Raw genomic sequence first — 22,475 nt, 5'->3', positions numbered from 1 at the left:
ATAGGAATAAGGTAGCCAGTCTTGCATTATCATGTGAGATAAAATAAAAACAAGGACAGGGCATGTATATTTGACAAAACAGAAAACAAAATGAATTTGACAGGCATTGTACAAATTAGCTGTAGTTATCCTGGTAAGGCAGGATTAAAGACTGTGAACCACAGATAAATTGAGCTGCTGATACTGGGGGAAAAACAAGTCATTTTTAAGAGAGGGTAACTTTCTTATTCACATTTTAATTTGATTCAGGATTGAAAACCCTGTAATAAAAGTATTAGTCATGCTGGGTGTGGTGGCCCATACCTGTAATCCCAATGGCTGGGGAGGCTAAGGCAGAGGATTGTAAGTTCAAAGCCAGTCTTAGCAACTTAGAGAGGCCCTAAGTAACTCAGTTAGACCCTGTCTCTAAATAAAACACAAGAAGTGCTGGGGGTGTGGCTCACTGGTTAAGGGCCCCTGGATTCACTCCCTAGTACCAAAATAAAATAAAATAAAATAAATTATACAGTGACCATTGGGCCAGGCCTGGGGACCAGGATGGGATACAGTGATGTAAACAGGATGCTGGAGGCCAGGGAGGGAGGAAGTATCCCTTGAATTAAGGGATGGAAGAGGCAAACAATGGACAATAGAGAACTGAGGAAAGAAATTCACAAACTTGTCCAGACTTCTTATTGTTGGCCCTAGTCCTGATGTTCACCCATCACCATCCAAGATTGCTACCAGGGAGTGATTATAGTGAGTGAGTATTCATTCATGAAATCTGCATTAATAAAGTACTTAAGGCATAAAGATCCATCTTTAAGGTTATTAATAAAACTGACCTATGAGCATGGTACTGCTAACTACTGAGTTGTGCTACATTTATTTGTAGCAATAGACAATTAAGGTCTTTAACTTTTTCTAACAAACGAGTTGGAATTAAACTTCTAGATAGGTTAACCCAGAATTTAGTGACACTCTACCTCACGTAGTGTTAAAGTCCTACTATTTTAAATAATTGTGGGAAAGGCCAGTTGAAATTTAAGAATGTTCACACATTATTAAATAATTTTAGATTCATTTCTTTTGACTTTCAATATATACAGGAGGTAAAACCAATCTAACAAGTATTACTTCCTAAAAGTCCTTGGGAAATAAAAGGGCAATTTGAAATTAAAATCTTAAAAAAACATTTTTCACCACCTGTCCCTATTCATATTGTACTTTTAAAAGAAAAATATCGAATATAAAGGGAGATACCATAGCTGAAAATTTTCCTCTTTTAGGTAATTAGGTGCTATTTTCTCTATATTTAAATAATCAAAATTTCAAATTTCTATCATATAAGGTCCTTTAATTCACCTCTCATCTATTTCTATGATTGAATTATAAAGGAAGAATACAGTTTACTTGAAGTCATGAAAATGCTCTCATTCAATTTATCCTTTTCTTTATGGATTGTATCTAAAAAAAATCAATGCTCAGGGTAATTCCAAACTCTTCAGAATTGCTAATTAAAGAGTTTTTAAACACATTTTAAAATTAATATGTGTATGTCATGGGTACACTTACAGCAAAGATTTAAAGTTGCTTTCTGCAGTAGAGTATAACAGCAAACTAATATATCACCCTATTTATATTTGTTCCAAAAATAAAATGGAAATTTAAATAGTACTGTATTCATTGGTTGCATATATTTGCTATATAAGAGCTGTTTTATAAATGTGATAAATAGCACATAAAATTTCCAATTTTATTTATTTATAGCCTGCAATCAAAATTCATCCTATTTTTTAAAAAACAAAGTTTCAAATTACAATGAGTCTTAAGATAATTTAAGTAATAATGTAAAAAGGGCAGGTAATTCACCCTGCCACTCTTTGTCCCTCATAGTACTGTTTTGGAAAGTGTGAAACTCTTCATTCTGGGAGCATCTTATAATCAATAGCAGCCAAAGGTAAACAGTTTCAAAATATGTTATCTCCTTTGCTTTATAAAGGACAACTTTAGAAGTTTTCAAATTTTCCAGCTCAGCACTGATATTTTGAAAATTGTTACATTCCCTCATTTACTAAAAGGAACCTTTTTTTTTTTTTTTTTAAACTTATAGTCGGAGATATGGCCAGTATACCATGAACCAGGACACCACCACTAAAATTACGGAGAAGCCTCCATTTGATCGATCAAGTTCCCAGGATTCCTTGGACGAACTATCTATGGAGGACTATTGGATAGAACTGGAAAATATCAAGAGATCTCATGAAAACAGACAAGACAATCAAGAGGTGGTGGTTGTCAAAGAACCTGATGGTAACAAATAAATAAAATTCTTATTGGTTATTCATAGAAAATCCATGTGTGGAAAGGCAGAGTAGAACAACCAGAAAATGAAATTGTTAGTTGTCTTTCAACTTGATAATTACTTGTTTGTAGCAGGTTTATGGGTGTAGCTGCCAGATACAAGTGGCATGAGCAAATTCACTTAATTGTTGCTATGGCTGGGTTCTTGGTGGCTGAACTGACTGTAGCATACAGACTTTTAGGGTTAGGTTTGATTTTTTTTTTTTTTTTTTTTTTTTTTGAAACTGAGTTCTTTCTGTAATATGCCAGCTTCATGGTTCTTTGGTCTCTAGGAAGTGTAGATGGTGATGGAAAGCTTGTGACTTTGCAGTGTTACTGTTTTTCCAGTTGTTAGTATGCATGATTTGTTTTCATCTTTATATAGCCTGCTCTCTTCTAACTTGTACTGCTGTATTTTTTTCTGCCTTTCGGAAGAACAGAACACATTCATTCTACTTTTACATGGTAGCCTGTCATATGTTTGAGGACACTTACCTTGTTTCTAGCCATGTAGCTTTTGCAAGGAAATTTTATGAAAAGAACCCTTAAGTGATTTTTTCAGACCTATAATTTTGGTCATTTTTGTTATCCAAAGTACAGCATGACCGACTGGATGCAGTGCCACAGGTTTAGCCTGCTAATCTACGGATACAGATTTAGACGTGGAAGATGGCTTCACCATTTTTATCTTCCCATAGTTGCTTATTTCTTTTGTTGGCCCGTAATTTTTCTCAAGTCTCTTCCCAGCCAGATTTTCCACACTCTTCACTAATGAACTTGATATTTCTGGGAGAAACATGTAATACTTATTTTTTTTCCTTCAATTTCACACCATTTCTTTAACCTCTTAAATTTAAACAGTCACCAAGTTTTTAATACCCAATTTTGACTTCTATTTATTGTATTAGCTTTCTTTCTATGTAATCCATAAATTTGTAATATATTTTGGTGTATCAGTTGATATATCAAAAAGGTAAAAGCCAGTCAGTGCCTCTTCATTCACTAATGAGAGATTTCCTTCTAACTAAGTGACTTAGGATTAAGTTGCACAGTAAAGTCTATATAAGATTTTTCTTCCTTGCTGCAACATTTCTTAGAAAATCTGACAATTTTTTTTAAATTGGGGCTTTTTAAAAAAAAATTAATATTTCTTAATTTGTAAAAGAAAACTATAAGCAACTCACTCTTTGGTTTCTCATTTATTTTTTTTCTTTCCCAAATATATTACCAATAAAGCCATACTTCTTTGTGACAATTAATATTGTTCCTCAGCCTTTCTGTCTCAATAATTCAATATGGAAGCAGCACACAGGTGGTTTATTGAATAAGGAGGAAATATGCTAGAGAAAATGGTATTGAGGCCAGATCCACAGGTACCATCAGTTGTTTAATAGTTATCCAAAGTTAAATTTGATTCATACATTATCTTGTCATTTGTTCCAAGAAGATTGGAACATGGCTGTGATCCCAGCAACTCAGGAGGCTGAGGCAAGAGATTGTAAGAGGCCAGCCTCAGCAATTTAGTGAGACACTCCACAACCTTAGCAAAACTCTGTGGGATACAGCACAGTAGTAAAGCATCCTGGGTTCAAGGGTTCAATCCTTACTATCAAAACAATAAAGGAAGATTGGGGATGGTTCTACATGTTCATACTCTTCTTTAGACTTTAAATTATTTGAGTTTTACTCCCTCCCCCTCTTTTTTAAGTACTGAGGATTAAATGCAGGGGCACTGAGCTATATCCCCTAACTCTCAGACCCTTTGTATTTTTTTTGGGGGGGGAGGGGGACAAGGGTTTTGTTAAGTTGCCAAGGTTGGCCTCAAACTTGTGATCTCCCTGCCTCAGCCTCCTGAGTTACTGGGATTACAGGTGTGTGCCACTATGCCCTGTCTATCTCTGCTTCTTAATGGAATAAATTATATTGTATATTAATCATGGTTTCCTTGTCAGGGCAATGTCTGTTTTTTTCCCTAGCAATTTGGTTTTATACATCTGTGACAAATTTTACCATAACAGAATTAGTAATAATGGTTGACTTTATGTCATTAAATAGTTTTTAATGTGGAACAGACACAGTGCCTTGTACTTCATTATGTTTCTTGAAGTCAGGGTAATGAATACTTGATTTCTGCCCTCAAAGAGGGTATGTAGTATAGAAGGATAGACAGTGCCAGTCAGTGCTCTCGGGTGATACAGGCTACAATGCAATAGTGCTTTGCAGTGTTCCTCATTTGGTTATGAGGTGGCTGAGATGGCTGTCATTTATTTTACAGATGACAAAAGTTGCTGAGGCTGGCTAGAACTTGGAATCCTCCTGTCTCAGCCTCCTGCATAGCTGGGATTACAGGGGTGTGCCACTATACCATGAAGTCCTTTTGTTTATCTGTATTAGATTGTCAACAATAAAGTCATCCCTTAGTATCTATGGAGGATTGGTTACAGACATGGAATCTCTGAACACCAAACTCCACAAATGCCAAGTCCCTTACATAAGATGATTATTAGCATTGGCTTATAACCTATGTGTATTCTCCTGTATGTTTGAAGTCATTTCTAGACTACTTATAATACATAACACAATGTAAATGCAATATAAATAATTGTTAATACTCTATTGTTCAGGGAATAATGACAAGAAAAGTGTGTGTGCAAGTTCAGTGCAGATGGAATGTTTATAAAATATTTCCAACATGAGGTGGATTGAATCATCAGATACAGTGTCTGCAGATGTGAAGGGCTGATAGAATTTAGTTTACTTCCTGCTTTTGGTATTTTGAATTGATTCAGTTATTAGTTTCTTATATAAATTCTTCTTTGTTTAAAAATAGTGTCTTTTTTTGAAAAATTATAAAAAGCAACCTAATCTGATGTGCTGACTTGGGATTAGAAACATTAATTTGAAATTGAATAGTTCCCAATGTCCAGATGCTTTGTACTATTTTCCCACATTCCCTCGTCAGCTACAGTGAACAGAAAAAAAGCAAGCCATTACATAAATTAGCTTTGCTGTCCATGATATGCTGAATCTAAGCCAAGAAACCGGGCTTGAATGTATATCCCCAGCACTGACTTCCCTCTGTAATTTGATGGAAGTAAGTTATCTTTTTCTTGCTTACTCATCTCTGGAAGGGGAACAGTATCATTCTCTCTAGTTCATCTGCAGGGAAGTTGTAGAGGTTAATTACATGTGAAGTCATTAAAATTTTTTTAATTGAGTATATAGGAAATCGACCTAAAATTTGATATCGCTGTGGCCAGAGTGGATGGCAGTTGTCCAAGTTTCAGCTAATGATTCTTAGCACTGCAGTTGGGTTACAATAGAAAAGTTTCAGCAGGAATTTTTAGCAGCTTAAAAATATGGAATTTCTTATAAATTGTGATATAACACCTGGTTTCCCCCACTGTCTTAGAGGGAGAATTGGAAGAAGAGTGGCTCAAAGAGGCTGGTCTGTCTAACCTGTTTGGAGACTCTGCTGAGGACCCCCAAGAGAGCATGGTGTTTTTATCCACACTGACCCGGACCCAGGCAGCAGCTGTTCAAAAACGGGTAGAGACGGTCTCCCAAACTTTGAGGAAGAAAAACAAACAGTACCATATTCCTGACGTCAGAGACATATTTACTCAACAGAGAGAGTCAAAAGAAAAAGTAAGTTTTCTTTTTTGATATTAATGAAAAGATTATGTTCTTGGTCTCACTTGGATCAGTCCAGTTTAATTCAAAGCCTATAGACTTAATGAGCACTTCTTGTAAACCAGGCACCAAAGCTCCATCCAGGCAGTGAACAAAAGTGCCTGTACTCTGCCTTCTAGAAGTCACACCGATGGCGTAAAAAGCTAAGCAAACTAAAATTCAGTGTGATAATCCTCTTGGGGGAGATGATGTCCTTGGAGCCACAAGAAGTGGCTGGACAGGCTTCCTGGGCAAACAGACCTTTTGTCATTGCCAATAGAAAAGCAGAAGGTGGAGGAGTCTGCCTTATCTGTTAGTGCCTGCAGGAAAACTTGTGTTTTCAGACTCACTTAGGGATGGACAGAGGTGAGATATGAGGGACCTAATGGCAGCTGAATTACAAAGTAGGGATCCTGAGATGTGAAGCAATACCCCTTTTATAGCTAGCACTTAGCACCAAACCTAGCACATGAGAATTTTTTTTTTATTGGTTGTTCAAAACATTACAAAGCTCTTGACATATCATATTTCATACATTAGATTCAAGTGGGTTATGAACTCCCATTTTTACCCCGTATACAGATTGCAGAATCACATCGGTTACACATCCACATTTTTACATAATGCCATATTAGTAACTGTTGTATTCTGCTACCTTTCCTATCCTCTACTATCCCCCCCTCCCCTCCCCTCCCATCTTCTCTCTCTACCCAATCTACTGTAATTCATTTCTCTCCTTGTTTTTTTTTTCCCATTCCCCTCACAACCTCTTATATGTAATTTTGTATAACAATGAGGGTCTCCTTCCATTTCCATGCAATTTCCCTTTTCTCTCCGTTTCCCTCCCACCTCATGTCTCTGTTTAATGCACATGAGAAATTTTTGATGGAAGATGTTGAAGTCTAATAGTGACTGGAGAGGTGATGAATGAAGAAACATGAGAGAAGGTATGTATAGTAAAAGGACCAGACCTATGTGGCCCAGAACAGTATAAACAATGTAGCTAGTTGGCAGGTTCCTTATTATTCATCCAGAAAGAAGCCAGGAGCTAGCACAGAATGTAAATTACTATTCTCTCTTTTATCAGGAAAGTCTCACTACCCCCCCGCCCCCCCCCCAAAAAAAAAAAAAGTCTACTGAACTCAGTGGTGTTCCTGGGTCATGGTAGATTTACATTCTGGCCCCAGTAGCCTAGGAGACCTAGTAAAGTGGTTGGTGGGGGATACAAATGGATTCTGGAACAAGGACTGTAATGATAACAGTAACAATAACAGTTGCTGCCACCATGGTTGAACTGTGCTAATTGCTCTACCTGCTTTATCTCATTTAATCCTTACAGCTGTCTGTGAAGTATTATCATTTCCGTTCTATGGCTGAGGCTCATAGACTTTAAGTGACTTTCTCAATGGCCTATACATACTAAATCCAAATTTGTCTGACTCTGAAGTATATGCTTTTAACCATTCTCTGTTCTGCTAAACTTTCATTTCCAGACATGATTCTGATATTAAGCATTCTGAATATAAGTTTCTATTTATACTATAAATGAGGGGTAATGAAAATTTTGTGATTGTTTTTTTGTACTGGGGATTGAACCCAAGACTCCTTAGCCATTGGGCCATATCCCCAGCTGGTTTTCTATTTTATTTTGAGATAGGATCTTGCTAAGTTGCTTAGGGCCTTGCTAAGTTGCTGAGGCTGGCTTTAAACTTGTGATCCTCCTGCCTCAGTGTCCCTAGTGGTTGGGATTACAGGCATGCACCACCATGCCTGGAAAACTTTTATGATATATTTTTTTTTTCCATAACAAATGGAGTGGAAGGGTTCATGTTTAAGGTATCTTTCTGGCATGTAAATTTTTGTTTTGTTTTGTTTTCATTCTTCCAAGAAATCCTTTCTAGCTACAGATTGCTACTCTATTTGCATGGTCAATTATGGATCAAAACCAGTCATTTGTAGGAATTCTGGGGTCACTTGAATACTCCAGGAACTTATGTGTGTTAAGCACCTTTTACCAGCCAATGGTGATTTGGGACATCCACTAGTACTTAAGGACTGGACTTGGTTTCAGCTGTATAATAATGAATGGCAAGGAAATATAGTATTATGAAATTTCCTTCCCAATCAAAGGACCCTCCTAAGGGAACTAAGAGGAAGTGAAAAGGGAGAGGGAGCCGAGAGCTGAACCTAAGCAAAATACATACTGTGGGATTCCTGCCAGTCTCCAAGAAGACGTTGCTACTTGATTTTAGAAAGCAGCATTTTTCAGCAAATTCCTGGTAATGTCTAAACCACATGGTTTTGAATGCCAGGTAATTGGTGGATTGTATCATCTGATGGACTCATTAAGAGAAATATTACAAGCAAATTGAAATAATATATACCCGCTTACAAGGCATCCATTTAATTGAACACCACAACCCATTAGAAATGTGCTCTGCATCCCTCCAGCAAACACGGACCAGCTGTCTCCACTTGCAGTTCTTCTCTTCTTCAGTCAGTGCATATTCAGCTCTCCAGTTTAAATGCTTTCTCATGAAGCCCTTGCTGACACTAGGAAATATAATATAGAAATGAATTCCATCTGTACTGCCATCTTCAATTGTTGAGGAAAACAATTCCAACCACATACTCCAAAATATACGTTCACGTGCAAGATTAGAATCACTTGTTATGTTCACGGTCATGGAGGGCCTGCCCTCTGCTGGCTCAGGGGTGGAGGGAAAGAGAATGCTATTGCCCTGACCTACAGCTAACTAACGTGGTGCCATGTGCCCCTGTGATGTGGGAGGCACCATCTCTGTCCTGGATGTTCGGGTCTCTTAGTAATATACCAATGGCATATATGTACCTGCCCTGGTATTTTTATTATTATTTTTTTTAAGGCATGAGGAGGGGGAGTTCTCTGTTGCTATGATAACTTGAGGTGAAACACTGTGGTGCGGGGACTACTATGGCTACTATAGAGATACAATCCAATAGAAGGATCATTTTAAAAATAATTCATTCAAACAGGCCCTTTTGTATGTTTGATCCAGATTCCCCTTCCTCATCTCTGAGATCCTTCTCAGCTTACTGGAAAGGAATAAGTACTGTTTACCACTCTGACTGGTGAGCAGACCAACCCTGATTGACCTTGTCCATCAGCTTTGGAGGGCTCATTACTCGGGGGTCACAGCACCAACCCCTGGACAGAAAGAGTTCCATTTTAGCTCTTTTTTGCCGACTTGGTAACTTGATTTTAATTTATCTCACATTTGTTACTTTAAAATTTTTTTCTATTTTACTTCCATTTCGTTTTTTTGCATTATGGAGAGATAATTCACCTGTCATATAATTCACCCAATTAAAGTGTACAATTCAATGATTTTTAGTATATTCACAGATTTTTTTTTTACCATTGCCACAATCGACTGTAGTACATTTTCATCATCTCTAAAAGAAAGTTCATGCCCATTAGCACTCATTCTTCATGTCCCCTTCCCTATCTTGGGCAAGTACTTGTCAACTTTCCATCTCTCTGGTTTGTTCATTCTGGACATTGCACACAAATGGGATCATAAAATGTATGGGCTTTTGTGACTGGTTCCTTTCAATTAGCAAAAGGTTTCCAAGGTTCATCCATGTTGAAATGTGCATCAATACTTTATTCTTTTCATTGCCAAATAATATTCCCTTGTATGTATTGGCTACATTTGTTTCTCTACTCATCACTTGATAGATATTATTAGCAGGTTTGTCTGGACAGTGGATATCCAACTGGATAGTGATGATTTGACAGCAGGGATCCTTGACATTATCCATATTCCCCAGAGGACTTACTATTGCAGCCTACAATTGGGGGGAAATCATGTATTTATTGGAAGATTGCCTGTTGATCATGACCATAGTGTCCCCCCCACCCATGGTGACTGTTATAAGTCTGTGCACATTTCTTGCATTCTAAAGGTTAGTAGCAGAATTATTTACAATCCCATTTTCTCTGGTTGTGAGTTGGAGATGACTAAATGGCTCGTTTTCTATGTTTAGGCTCCAGATGGCACTGAATCGCAGTCAGTCAGAACAAATGAAAACAAATACCAAGGAAAAGATGGTATGTTGGACCTGTTCTCTTTTTTTTTTTCCTTTTAATTGGGATAATAAACAGTTACAACCTTTTAAAACATTTGCCTTCAATTCTAGTAAGCAAATTCTATTACTAGTGTTAGGTTCCAGGTTGATAATTATATGAAGTTGAGCATATAGTTGGCTGTTGTTGCTTTTTTTTTTTAACGTATATCCCAATCTGATTCTACATTCATATGTTTATGTACCTGAACAGTTAGCATGCACAGAGATGTTTACCTCATTTAATATACTCAAGAACTCTGTGGTCAGGTACCTTGGTGCATGTCTGTAATCCCAGCTGCTCTGGAGGCTGAGGCAGGAACATTGCAAGTTTGAGGACAGACTCCACAGCTTAAAGAGACTCCGTGTCAAAATAAAATTAGTAAAGGAGCTAAAGATGTAGTTCAGTGTAGAATGCCCCTGGATTCACTCCCTAGTACCTTCCAAAAACAACAACAACAACAACAACAACAACAAAAAGAAAAACAAGAGAGCAAAAACTTGGTGGTAGGCACTGCTCTTAAACTCAGTTTTCTCAAATGAAAAATGAGTTTAGAGTTGTGAATTCCCTTTCTCAAGGCCATACAGTTAGAAAGTCAGAACCAATAAATTTGTTCTCAAATGGTTTAATTTTCAGAAAATGTAAAGAAACTTAAAAATATTAGTTGATTAATTGATTATAATTCTCTTTTTTATACTTTTTCTCTTTGAACTTTCAACTCATATCTGAATATTCAAAGCATGGAAAAAAATATTAAGGCTTCGTTAGAATTTATCAAGAAAAAAAACGTAGTTATTTCATTTGTTTACAAAAAAAGAAATGTGTTCTAAATTAAGGTCATAGGTTTAAGCTTAAAAATATAGTTCTTAATTGTTATCACAAAGGTAAACTTCATTTTCTCCAGTCTTAGCATCTGGGACATTCACACTGTTAATAGTGTTGCAGTTAATAGTTGTTGGAGATGGGGACTGGGTATCAGGTAAACCTAGTACTAGGAAGTGTTCCTAATCTTCCCACAAAACATCCTGCATTAGGCCAGGCATGGTGGCACATGCTGTCATCCTAGCTACTCAGGAGGCCGAAGCAGGATTATTGCAATGTTGAGGCAGGCCTCAGTAAGTGAGACCAGGTATCAAAAATCATGCATTAGGCTTACATTGTATGAGACATTTTACAGTGAGCATCCAGCATCATTTTCTTTCATATGTTTTTTCAAAACTTTTCTCCTGCACCCCTACCTTAAAAAAATGCACACATGTGCTGGTGTGTAGGTCTGTGTACACACACATACACACATATTTGTAGCTATAAAAACCCATGCTCCATCAGGTATGGTGGCATATGCCTGTGATCCCAACTACATGGAACGCTGAAGAAAGATGACTCCAAGTTCTAAGCCAGTCTTGGAAATTTAGGGAGACCATGTTTCAGAATAAAATTGTACAAAGTGCTAGGGTATATAGCTCAATGGTAAAGCACCACTGAGTTCAATCCCCTTTAGTGGCGGGGGGGGGGGGGGGGGGGAGGGGGTGCACTTGCTTTTTCTCGCTATTCTGTGATGGGTTTTGCTTTTTTTTTTTTTTTTTTTTTTTTTTGGTAGTGCTATATGCTATTTCAGAATGAAATTCCTAGTGTTTCCTCAAGTCTGTGTATCAGCAAACACCAAAATGACAAGCTAGCGAGCATAGGCATCTCTGGCTTGCAGGAAGGCCAAGTCTTCTGGAGAGACAAACCTTTGTGCCAGTGTCAGTGTGCTTTGGGCCTTGGGGAAGAGTGACTGGCAGTTGTTTAACAGATACTGAGGACAATATTGTCCTTGCTTTGTGTTTTTCTCCATTGTCAGAGATCATAATGTAGGCTATATCAACAAAAGTTCTGGAAGACAAGTTTGTTATATAAGCACTTTCCAGCCTAAACAGCAGCAGGCAAGGGCAACAGGACTCAGTCATGCTGCCTGGTTTACATGTGCTTTCATTGGAATGCTAAGCAGTGGGCATTGAGTGTCCAATAAGAACAGCAGAACCTGTGCACCCCTGTCCATGGCACCAAGTGGTGATCACCACACCTATTCTGGGCAGTAGCCAGGGAGCCAGGAGTGTTGTGTAAACAGCAGAAGGTTCAGAATGATGTGCATGGAAATTGTGGCTGGGGTTCCAAAGTAGGGCTATTTCTGGTTAAGATATGAAGGCATGGGTGACAGTCTATTTTAAGTATTTTCCCTACACTTGGGTTTTCCGACATGTTCAATCTGTGATACTTATTGCAAATTAAAAAGTTGTCAATATGAAGATTGCAAGGGTTTTCACATTTCAAATCAATCCATCACTAAGTATTCACCTAAACTTTTAACCAAACTGGACAACTCTATGAAAGGGCAGTGATTGTTTATTTGGGAATTACATTTCTAATTTTTAAAAAAAACTTTCATATTATTATGTATACTTTCTTCTTTTTTTTTAAATTTCCATGGAAGAAGAGTCTTTTTAAAATAAGATATTTCTGAATATTTTGAACAATTAAAACACTTTGGGGAGATTTGCAAAATATTTGTAACCTAGTGCTATTGTCCTTTTCAAAACCCAGGGAAGATAAATTAAAGAAATTATGTTTCTTACATTTGAGAACTTTAAAGTGCCAAAAGGTCTACTTCAACATTCTCTTTTAGATTTTCTCTTTTGAGAATAGATTTATCACTTTTCTTATCCAATTAACCACCCATTTCCTGTAACAGTGTCCCTATAATTATTGATGTTATTATCACCATAATTATTTTCCTGAAGGTCTCCCTTAACTTACCATTAAAACTGAGTCTTTAATATACTTTATTTTTGCCTTGTTTCTAGAGGAGATTCATATATTTTAAATGGTTCTAATTTAAGTAGAATTACCTATTTTTGAGTTTAACAGTCCATTTGTATTGGATGTATTGTGTTGAGAAGTGTAGTTTTAAAATTTTTGTTCACAAATATGCAGCTGCTGAAAGGGAGTTTCTAATTTAAGAAAATAGCTAATCATTTTTTTCTCTTAGAATGGTTTCCTAGGAAATCAATATACATATTCACAGTAAAACATAAAGCCAAATAAACCAATGGGAAAATAGAATTGGGCTTTGGCATTTGTTACTATTTTTAGAAACCATAAAAACTTACAAATATTTTAATTTTAAAAAAGTTATTGCAGGCAGGCTGGAAAAACAAAGATGGTAGCAGATGTCACCAATAATATTAATTAGCTTTAAATTCATTCTTATTTTTGGAATCAACACAGATAAATGCTTATTTTTTTTTTTTAACTGTGAGATGCCTCTGGGCCAGTTGGACCAATGCAAACAGAAAATGTAGGTGGCTTATTCAGATTTCAAGATGGCAACATGAGAATTAAGCCATGGGTAGAACCTTTCTGAGCTGAGATCCCCTCATTACCACACAGGAGCCCACTCTGCTTATATAATGGGAGTGAATAAGAATATATTTATATTTATTTCTTAATTTCATTTTGATTAAAACAATTTTTTTTTCAAAATGAGTATAAATGCAATGTTTTTACTAGCAGTAGACTTTTAATACCAGTATGTATATATGGCGTGCATTTTCATATTTTTAAGTTAGCCTTCCATCAGTTTTTTCTGCCACTATATGAGGATGTTAGTATATAAGCTTATAAATGAACTATGTAAGTTATTTTTTAATTCAGAGCTTCTTATCATGAATCAAACCTCTTCAAAGATAACGTCAACAATCCATCATTGGTGCCTGGGTTTTTCTAATGTGAGATGTGTTAAAACCAAATATGTACCAAATGGTCAAATTTAGAAGTATTTCCTTCAAAGCTTAAAGTTTGAATTTTCTGGGGGAAGGGAAAAATAGGAGTTCTTTGGAATTGGCAAAGGGGAATGAAGGGAAGGGAACAGGAAAGAGTAGAATGAATCCAACATAATTTTCCCATGTGACTCCACATCATGTTCCACCACAAAAATGGGATCCTAACTAGAGTAAGTCCTACTCCGTCTACGTATAATATGTCAAATACAATCTCCTGCCATGTATATCTAAAAAGAACAGCACCAACAATGAAAGCTTGCATTTTCCTCAGATGTTTTGAATGTGAATTCTTTCCAGGAGGATTATCGGCAAACACATACAAAAAAATCAAAAACCCCAAAGCAAAGTTAAATGTGCTACACTATATATCCTTGAAATGTTGATGTAAATGGATTAAACCTATTTAGCTAGGGTAGATAGTTGTAGGGACTTTTATGCTCTTTGATAAAATCAGACTGAAAACCTGTTGATTCCTGTACCAGTTACCTCCTGGTAACTGTCTGCCACAGTGAGTTTTTGGCATTAGCTCTTATTTTGGAATTTCTACCATGATAGGTAACATTCCAGAAAGAAAAAGCAGGGTGTGGAACAGGTTTATTCCAGGAATCTCTTGCAATGTGACGAAATTAAATGCTAATTCTAAGAGATTACAACTCTTCTGACTTCTTCTTTTTCTTTTAATTCCTCAGTGTAGAATAAAATAACATGGCAACTATTAAGTTTGTGAGATTTTTCATCAAGAGTTTGATATCGGGGCTGGGGATGTGGCTCAAGCGGTAGTGCGCTCGCCTGGCATGCGTGCGGCCTGGGTTCGATCCTCAGCACCACATACAAAGATGTTGTGTCCCCCAAATACTAAAAAATAAATATTAAAATTCTCTCTCTCTCTCTACCTCTCTCTCACTTTTTTTTTTTAAAGAGTTTGATATCTCCCAGCTGCATTTTGTATTTGGACCCCATCTAAGAGCTATGTTCTCAAATATTCCACAATTGGACCATAGTTTCCAGTTATCTCTATTTTTTGTCCCCCTTGACCCCTTTGATAGGATTCCTTGAGTATACTTTTTACCATGAAAAAAATATTTAATTCTTTTTTTTTAGTTATTGTTGGGCACATGCCTTTATTTATTTTTATGTGGTGCTGAGGATCGAACCCAGCACCTCTCACATGCCAGGCAAGGGCTCTACCGTTGAGCCACAGCCCAGCCCCAATATTTAATTCTTGAGTGGAGAAAATAGTAATGTTCTCAAAGGTTTTTAAGTAGTCAATGTATTGGAAGTTTAAAAAAAAATTTAAAAAGCAAGTATATGATTTGGGTCCTCCCCTCCCCCAGACCAGGCATCTACCCCCCTTGGTGATAAAGAGCTAATGCTCCCTGTGCCTGAGGACACGCCTGCCTCTGAAACAGACATCAACCTGGAGGTGTCATTTGCTGAGCAAGCAGTCAACCAGAAAGAGGAGAAAACTCAGAAGAGTGAAAGCAATGATGCCTCATTACCTGTAAGTAGCACGTGTCCAGTTGTTACTAACAGAAACATTTTTATCAGATTCTTATGAAAATTTAGAACCCAGGGCTAAGTTGAAAGCATGATACAGCAGCGCCCTGCCCTTCATTGATAGAATCAACCCTTATTAATATATAGCCTTTCCTGTATCTTTATCTGTGTATACCTTGAGATTACCAAGGGCATACAGAACAGCTACAATACTTAAACTGAACACTGAAGAGAGAGCTATATTTAATAGAGTCATATTAATATTTCTCTAGTTGCTACAAGATTATCCTTTATAGCTTTCCCTTTCTGCATACCCATTAGAATTCGAACAAGGGATATTTTTGTGTTGGTTGTTTTATCTTTCCGGTTTTCTTGAATTGAGATATTTCCCCTTTTTTTCCTTTAACATTTTTGAAGAGCCCAGAGCATTTTTCTGATTTTTGTCTGTTTCCTTAACTTTCTGGACAAAATGTTCTATGATCACCTTGTAATTTTTTCCCCTTAGACTTGAAAGTAGTCATGTCTTCAAAAAGCTCTGGTTCCTTTTAGCGGTAAATTATATTTAGAATCCCAGTTCTCTGTGTAGAGTGTTCTCATTGCTACTGAATACATATGTCCACATGCACATCTATCTTTCTGTGTGTATGTATGCAGATAGATTTTGTGTGTATGTGTATATAAGTATATATACATGTATACAAGTAGTTATTTGTTCAAATTTTACACATGCAATTAAAAGGAAGAATAAAATGAATCCTAGTCATCTCCCAGCCCCAACATTTATTGGTCCAGGGTCAATCCTAATCTAGCCATATCCTTATCTAGTTGTCTATTCTGTGTTATTTTGTGAACCATATCTGAATTATATTGTCAATATTTGTGTTGATAAAATTTAAACATTTTAAAACACATGTTCATGTTGCCATGTGTTAAAAACACTGACGATTATTAATTTCAAATCTCTAGAACAGTGTTCATGAAATTTGATATAATTTGGATTTTATAAATAAATATGTCATGGTTAAACATAATGACTTTATTTATTTATTTTTCAATGTGGTGCTGAGAACTGAACCCAGTGCCTCACACATGATAGTCAAGCTCTCTACCACGGAGCCAGTCCAACAATTTGAAATTTGATCTTTTTGTAGAGTTTGTTTGAGGACCAGGAACCAAGGTCCTAAATTGCAATTGATTGACGTCTTTTGGGACTCTAAGTCTCCCCCTTCATTTCTCTCTTCCCCATATTCCTCTTTCTCCCTCTGTCCCTCTATTCCTCTCATCCTTCCTCTGCTTTCTTTCTCCTATTTTCCTTTCTCTCTCTCACCTTTCTATGTCCTCTTTTGTTCTTTCTGTCTTTCCATACATCCTACTCTCTCCCCTTCCCTCAAAATGTATTTGTTGAAGACACCTGGTTGTTAAGTTATAGAGAATTTCTCCTTGTGACTAATCCTATCCCTATGTTACAATTTAACATCTTCCATTGTTTTTATAATTGACTCTAGATGTATCGGTCTAAGGTTCAACTTCTCTGTTGAGACTACTTCAGATATGTGGTTACCTGTTTTCAGCAGGCGCACAGAATCTGGTTGTCTTTTTTTTTTTTTTTGGTGAAATTAACAGCTGCTGTCAATAATACAGTTTATTCATGGTTGGAAAATGCTGATGTTCCAATATTTTCATCTGTCTTTGCTTTATTACTTTGGGTGTTTCTTTTAAGAAAAAACTTTTTTGAAATGGTTACTTTCTCCATGTATTTACCAGTTTTCAAAACTTTTTGATTCCCTAGGATTTTCCCCCAGCAATCAATTACCATTTGTGTTTGTTTTATAAGAATAGCATCTTAACTCATGGATCCATACATATTTGATGTGATCCTAGACAGAGTTTCCCAGGCTTATCTGGCATATTTTTGTACTCCAGACCTAAAATTGTGTTTTTCAGCGAGAACTCTGATTTCATTTAGTAGAAACACATTTTCCTGTCTATGACTGGAACTCAAGGCCTATTTGGTCTCTGGGTTGGTCCTCATTTTCAAGGCTTTTCAGACAGCAGGACAACATCTGTATCTTTTATGCTGAGAATTGTGGTTCTCAGGAAATGGCAGGTGACATATTTAGAATGTCACTTAAAGACTCATCTCCTTTATTCCACATTAATGCGAAGAATAGCGATTGCTAACACTGCCATCAGTAAGAATACAAGATAAGGTTAGCATGATCTAAACAGAATGAAGACAGTGTTGACTACAACAACGGAATAAAATAAAATCTCTGCCCAAAGTTTCAAAACAAGACTTGCTCTACCATTTTATTCTGTTTTACAAACTAATTTGTGTTCACTTACCATATTGATTTTTGTTCATGTCATGTCCCAGGTTTAAGAATGACATTTCTTTTTCTATGTTCTATATTTGCCAAGGAAACCTTCGTCTGTTCCTTAGAGCCTACCTCTATACCTATGCTTCTTGTTAAGTCTTTACTAACCATGAACTTATGTTACATAAATTACTTGAAATCTACTGATATACTATCATTAGCATGCATTTGATGTTACTAATTTGTCTGACTTTGTTTTTACCTACATGCATCTATTCATTTCTACAACCATATTTTAAAATTCTGCATGCCTTCCAGAAGACCTAGGTATCTTGTAAAGTTTCTGCAAGTCCTTAGTGTGGTTGATGGAGTAAATATTTATAATCACCACTCAGGAGCAGGTGTCTGAGCAGAAACAAACCTTAAGTTCCATTTTTACTCCTTGCTTCCCCGAGTCTGTAAATAAGCAATAGCCTTTATGTAATGCGCTATCCTGTTGACCGCATTTCATATGCACTTCCTTTTTCTTAAAGCACTGAGCAGGCTTTGTTTTAATTCTTTATGATCTCTCAGTGGATTCAGATTTCTTCTCTTAAATTTTGAAGATCAGGTTTTATAATCTTTTAGATACTGTAGTTTGACAATTTAGCTACTACACTGTATATATCAGGAATTATGCTCTGCAATTATTTCATTCCTCTATCAAAAGATCTTTGTGAGGTTAAGCATTGTCCCTATTTTCCACATGAGAAAACCAGTTAGGTTACAGGCATGCTAAGGCTTGACTTTGGTGACTAAGCTTTTGACACTTTTCTCTTGCTTTCCTTTCCAAGCTGAAGCTAGGCTGAGTAGTAGGAAAGTCAAGTTCATCATTACTGATGAAATGCCTGCAGGCTACCTTGTATGGCAAGGCCTACAAAGGAGGGGGAGCATCAGGGAGAACTCCCTAGCTAATTTATGAAACACAGGGAATCAGGGACCTTATATTTTTTGAAAATTTTTATTTCATTCTTTGCTTTAAGCACATTTTTCAAAGGTAGAGAACTTTTCTGTTGCTGAAATTCTACTGTCTTCTCTTAACCAAGGAACTCAGCCATCTAGTCTATTAACTAAACAAAAATGACAGGAAACTTCATAAATATTTAAAGCAGCTGCTATGAATTAAACATTGGGGTAAAGAACTAACTCCTTCATTAAGTACAATGTTTAAATAAATAAATAAGCTCATGACATATATTGCTAGGTAAATCAAATGTTTGAACTAATAATATTTCAGGTTTCTCTAAACATTTACCTTGGGTAGTACTTCAATAATTATATTACATGTGTTTGGCTTATTAGCCCAAAAACAACTGATTTTAATGAAACATTTAGGACTTTTTAAAAATGTGTAAATGGTTGGTAAATATGGTTGGCTCAGCCCTTCAGAAAACAAAGTCATTAGCGTAAATATAGGGCCATGCATGAGAAAAATGTGACAAGTTTTGTGTGATTTAAAAAGTAAAGCTTAGTAAAAATCGCAAAATCAGAATATCAAAACGTTGGTGTGATGTTTGAGTATATGCTTTTCATTCTGTAGTGTGAGTGTCTTCATTTGTTAGACCAGTGGCAGGGCTCCTGAAATGTGCCAGGTCTACGATACAACAGGGTTACAAGAGGTGATTAAGATGTAGCTCCCAGTCCTACATCAATACCTGCCAACTTAGATTTCCTCCTGCCTGCTGCTTTCTGCCCTCTGCCTGCCAGGTGAATGGGGCTGGGAGGACTGGATTTAATGAATTTGGGATTGAGGAGATCTTAATTTGCATCTGTAATTTTGTCACTGACCATGTGGCCACATTTAACCCTTTCCACCAGGCCTCATTTTCCATACTTACAACACCGCCATAGTCATTCTTACCCTTTTGAGACTTTGGCAGAATGTAGTAAAAAGTAAATATGAATCTTGTCATTTTTTTATTAATGGAAAACCATGAATCGTTGACATTATTTAAAAAAGTTCTGTGAAGAAAGACACAGTGGTAATACTTAACCCTTTTTGAGTGCTTGCTATATGCCATGAGTGCCTCACCATAGCTTTATATGGTGGAACGTGGCATTATTCCATCTTGCAGGTAAAGAGGCTGAGGCGAAGAAGTGGTGGTATTTGCCTGAGGTCACATAGCTAGTAAGCGATGGAGACAGATTTGCCCCCTGTGCCCAGCTCCACATACTCACCCACTGTGCCCAGCACTATGGAGGCCTTCCACATCAGTGCTGGGAATTCAGTTAGGCTCCATCTTCCATGAGGTCTGTTCTTATTTTATTCAATATTTTCATAGGACAAAAATAGATTACCCAAAGCTAAGAGAGATACCTTTTCTCTTTTTAGTGGATTTTTTTTTTTTTTTTTAAGGCTCTCAGAGTTGAGTTTGCTTGAACGAAATTGGCTATAGATTTCAGGGGACAGTGTAACCCTCAAAAATTGTGGTCTCACCACTGTTAAAAATTATTGAGGCCCTCAAAGAGGTTTTGTTTATGTGGGTTGTACCTATGGATGTTTATATCAAACTTAAATTAAGGAGCTGGGTGTGTAACTTAGTGGTAAATTATGGGCTTAGCATACTTGAGGCCTAGGTTCAATCCGTGGCACAAAATAATAAAACAAAAACAACAATAATAATGATAATAAATAAATTAGCTGGACATAGTAGCTTGCACACACCTGGAATCCCAGTGGCTAAGGAGGCTGAGGCAAAAGGATTGTAAGTTCAAGACCGGTCTTGGTAACTTAGCAAGACCGTCTCAAAAAAAAAAAAAAAAAAAAAAAAAGTCTGGATTGTAGCTCAGTGATAAAGTACCCCCAGGTTTAATCCCTAGTGCCACACAAAGTCTGTTTAAAGTAATTGCTACCATTAACATAAAAGCCCTTTTGAAAATGGAAAATGGCCTTGTGTTTTTAGAACTAAAAATTGAGAAGTGTGGCATAGTTCTAATTTTAGCACATCTCTAATATTTGGCCTTAGTAGGTCAGCTCCTCCTGCATTATCTGTTGCAATGGTCTACATCGTTTACCAAAGGAAAATTTCTCTCTGCACTCAGGAGAAAATGAAAGCAGGAGAGGCAAAACAGTGTCTTAATTATTATTAAAATTAATTATTCAACTAATATTAATTATTATAAGAATTGACAATTTTTGAATTAATAAGTTTGACCTCTAAACCTCTTGAAAAGAATATTGGGGACCTGCATGATACCATGCTTTAACCTGCTGCTTATATTAATATTTAGGCCATGAGATGTTAATGACAAAAATCAGCAGAGAGAATAAAAGGGAATCAACTGAACATCTTTGGCAATTAAATGAAGAAGGCAAGGGTAAACCTCAACGATGTCATCTAATGAAATAATTTTTTATCAGACTGCTAGAAAATGATCATTGGTTTAGTCAGCAAACAGGGCAGACTGCAGCATGTATTAAATATGCTAAAGAAATTCTTTTTCTTCCTCTTGTGGCTTGTTTTCTTATATATAATGAGTTTAACATTAAGAGTACTAGATGATATTTGAGAAGTGCATAAAACAGCTAATATCACTGACTTCCTTGTGGTCCTGACTGGCACCTCTCCATTTTGGTGTATTCAGCTGTGAAAGTAATAATGATAACTAATAAGAGCAACCACATAAAAGTCGTTGGGACGTAGTGACATTTAAACCTCACAACAGCACTTTAAATTAGGTGGCTTCCTTCTTTTTCTCCTCCTCCTTTCTCTCTTCCCTCTCCTCCCATTTTGCAGAAAGAGAGATTAAGCAATTGCCAAATCGCATATCTGGTAAGCAGCTGGATGACTGACAGGCTGTCTTTAAAGTTCATGCCAGCTGCTATCCCATGCCCTGTAGCCTTTACCAATCTTACCATGTTTTTACTTACAGAAGATACACAATGTATGTGAAGGGTACCTGGCACATTCTAAGCACACACTCATGCTGCTATTTCTCTTCTTCCTATTTATCCTCATCATATCATGTAATTCCTCCTCTTCCACCCCACCCCATTGATTATCCCTCAACTTCCAATTTTGCTTTGGTTTGGGTGGTACTGGGGATTAACTCAAGAGTATACTACCACCAGCCCTTTTTATTTGGTTTTTTGAGACGGGATCTCACTAAGTTGCCCAGGCTGGCCTCAAACATTCCATCTTCCTTCCTCAGTCTCCCGAGTTTTGGGGGATTACAGGCATATGCTTGATTAATCTTTGGTTCTTAAAGAACCACTAACTGGTAGTCATTTTCTCTTCTGGGCTTACTCTCTTGACCTGTAGTATTGATAGGAGCCCTCCCAGTACATGATCTCATTCACTTTGTCAGATTCTGGAACTTCCACACCCCTTGTGACAGGATCACTCACTCTGCATCTGACAGGGAAAATTCTATCATGGCTGTCCTTGTCATTTAATCTGAGTATGACTTCTTTATAGAGTTATGCTTTTTTTTTCTTCCTGCATTACAAAAATGGTTAGATACTGTAAGCTTTCACTATATTAATTGTATTTATTTTAGGATTTCAGATTGCCAAAAGATAAAACAGGCACCACAAAGGTCGGTGACCTTGCACCCCAGGACATGAAGAAAGTTTGCCATTTAGCCCTGATTGAGCTGACCGCTCTCTATGATGTATTGGGTGTCGAGCTGAAACAACAGAAAGCTGTGAAAATCAAAACAAAAGGTAACCTTCAAATAGAAATAATAGTTAGACTG

General features: G+C 36.8%; 1 protein-coding gene across 3 annotated transcripts in view; it reads left to right on the top strand.

Moving 5' to 3' along the window:
* The window catches only part of Arhgap18 (Rho GTPase activating protein 18), a 173,241-nt gene that overhangs the window by 114,886 nt on the left and 35,880 nt on the right, over window positions 1-22,475 (top strand). For all 3 annotated transcript variants that reach the window (XM_058581090.1, XM_046449230.2, XM_058581096.1), the window contains exons 2-6: window positions 2,093-2,292; window positions 5,735-5,970; window positions 10,024-10,087; window positions 15,258-15,424; window positions 22,278-22,443. In XM_058581090.1, the coding sequence (XP_058437073.1) occupies window positions 2,093-2,292; window positions 5,735-5,970; window positions 10,024-10,087; window positions 15,258-15,424; window positions 22,278-22,443 (833 nt within the window). The remainder of the gene's footprint in view (window positions 1-2,092; window positions 2,293-5,734; window positions 5,971-10,023; window positions 10,088-15,257; window positions 15,425-22,277; window positions 22,444-22,475) is intronic.

This window comes from Marmota monax, unplaced genomic scaffold (assembly GCF_021218885.2).
Source record: "Marmota monax isolate L192 unplaced genomic scaffold, Marmota_monax_Labrador192_F-V1.1 WCK01_AAM20220418_F8-fsc00030, whole genome shotgun sequence".
Lineage (NCBI taxonomy): Eukaryota > Metazoa > Chordata > Mammalia > Rodentia > Sciuridae > Marmota > Marmota monax.
This window is presented reverse-complemented; position numbering and strand designations above follow the sequence as displayed.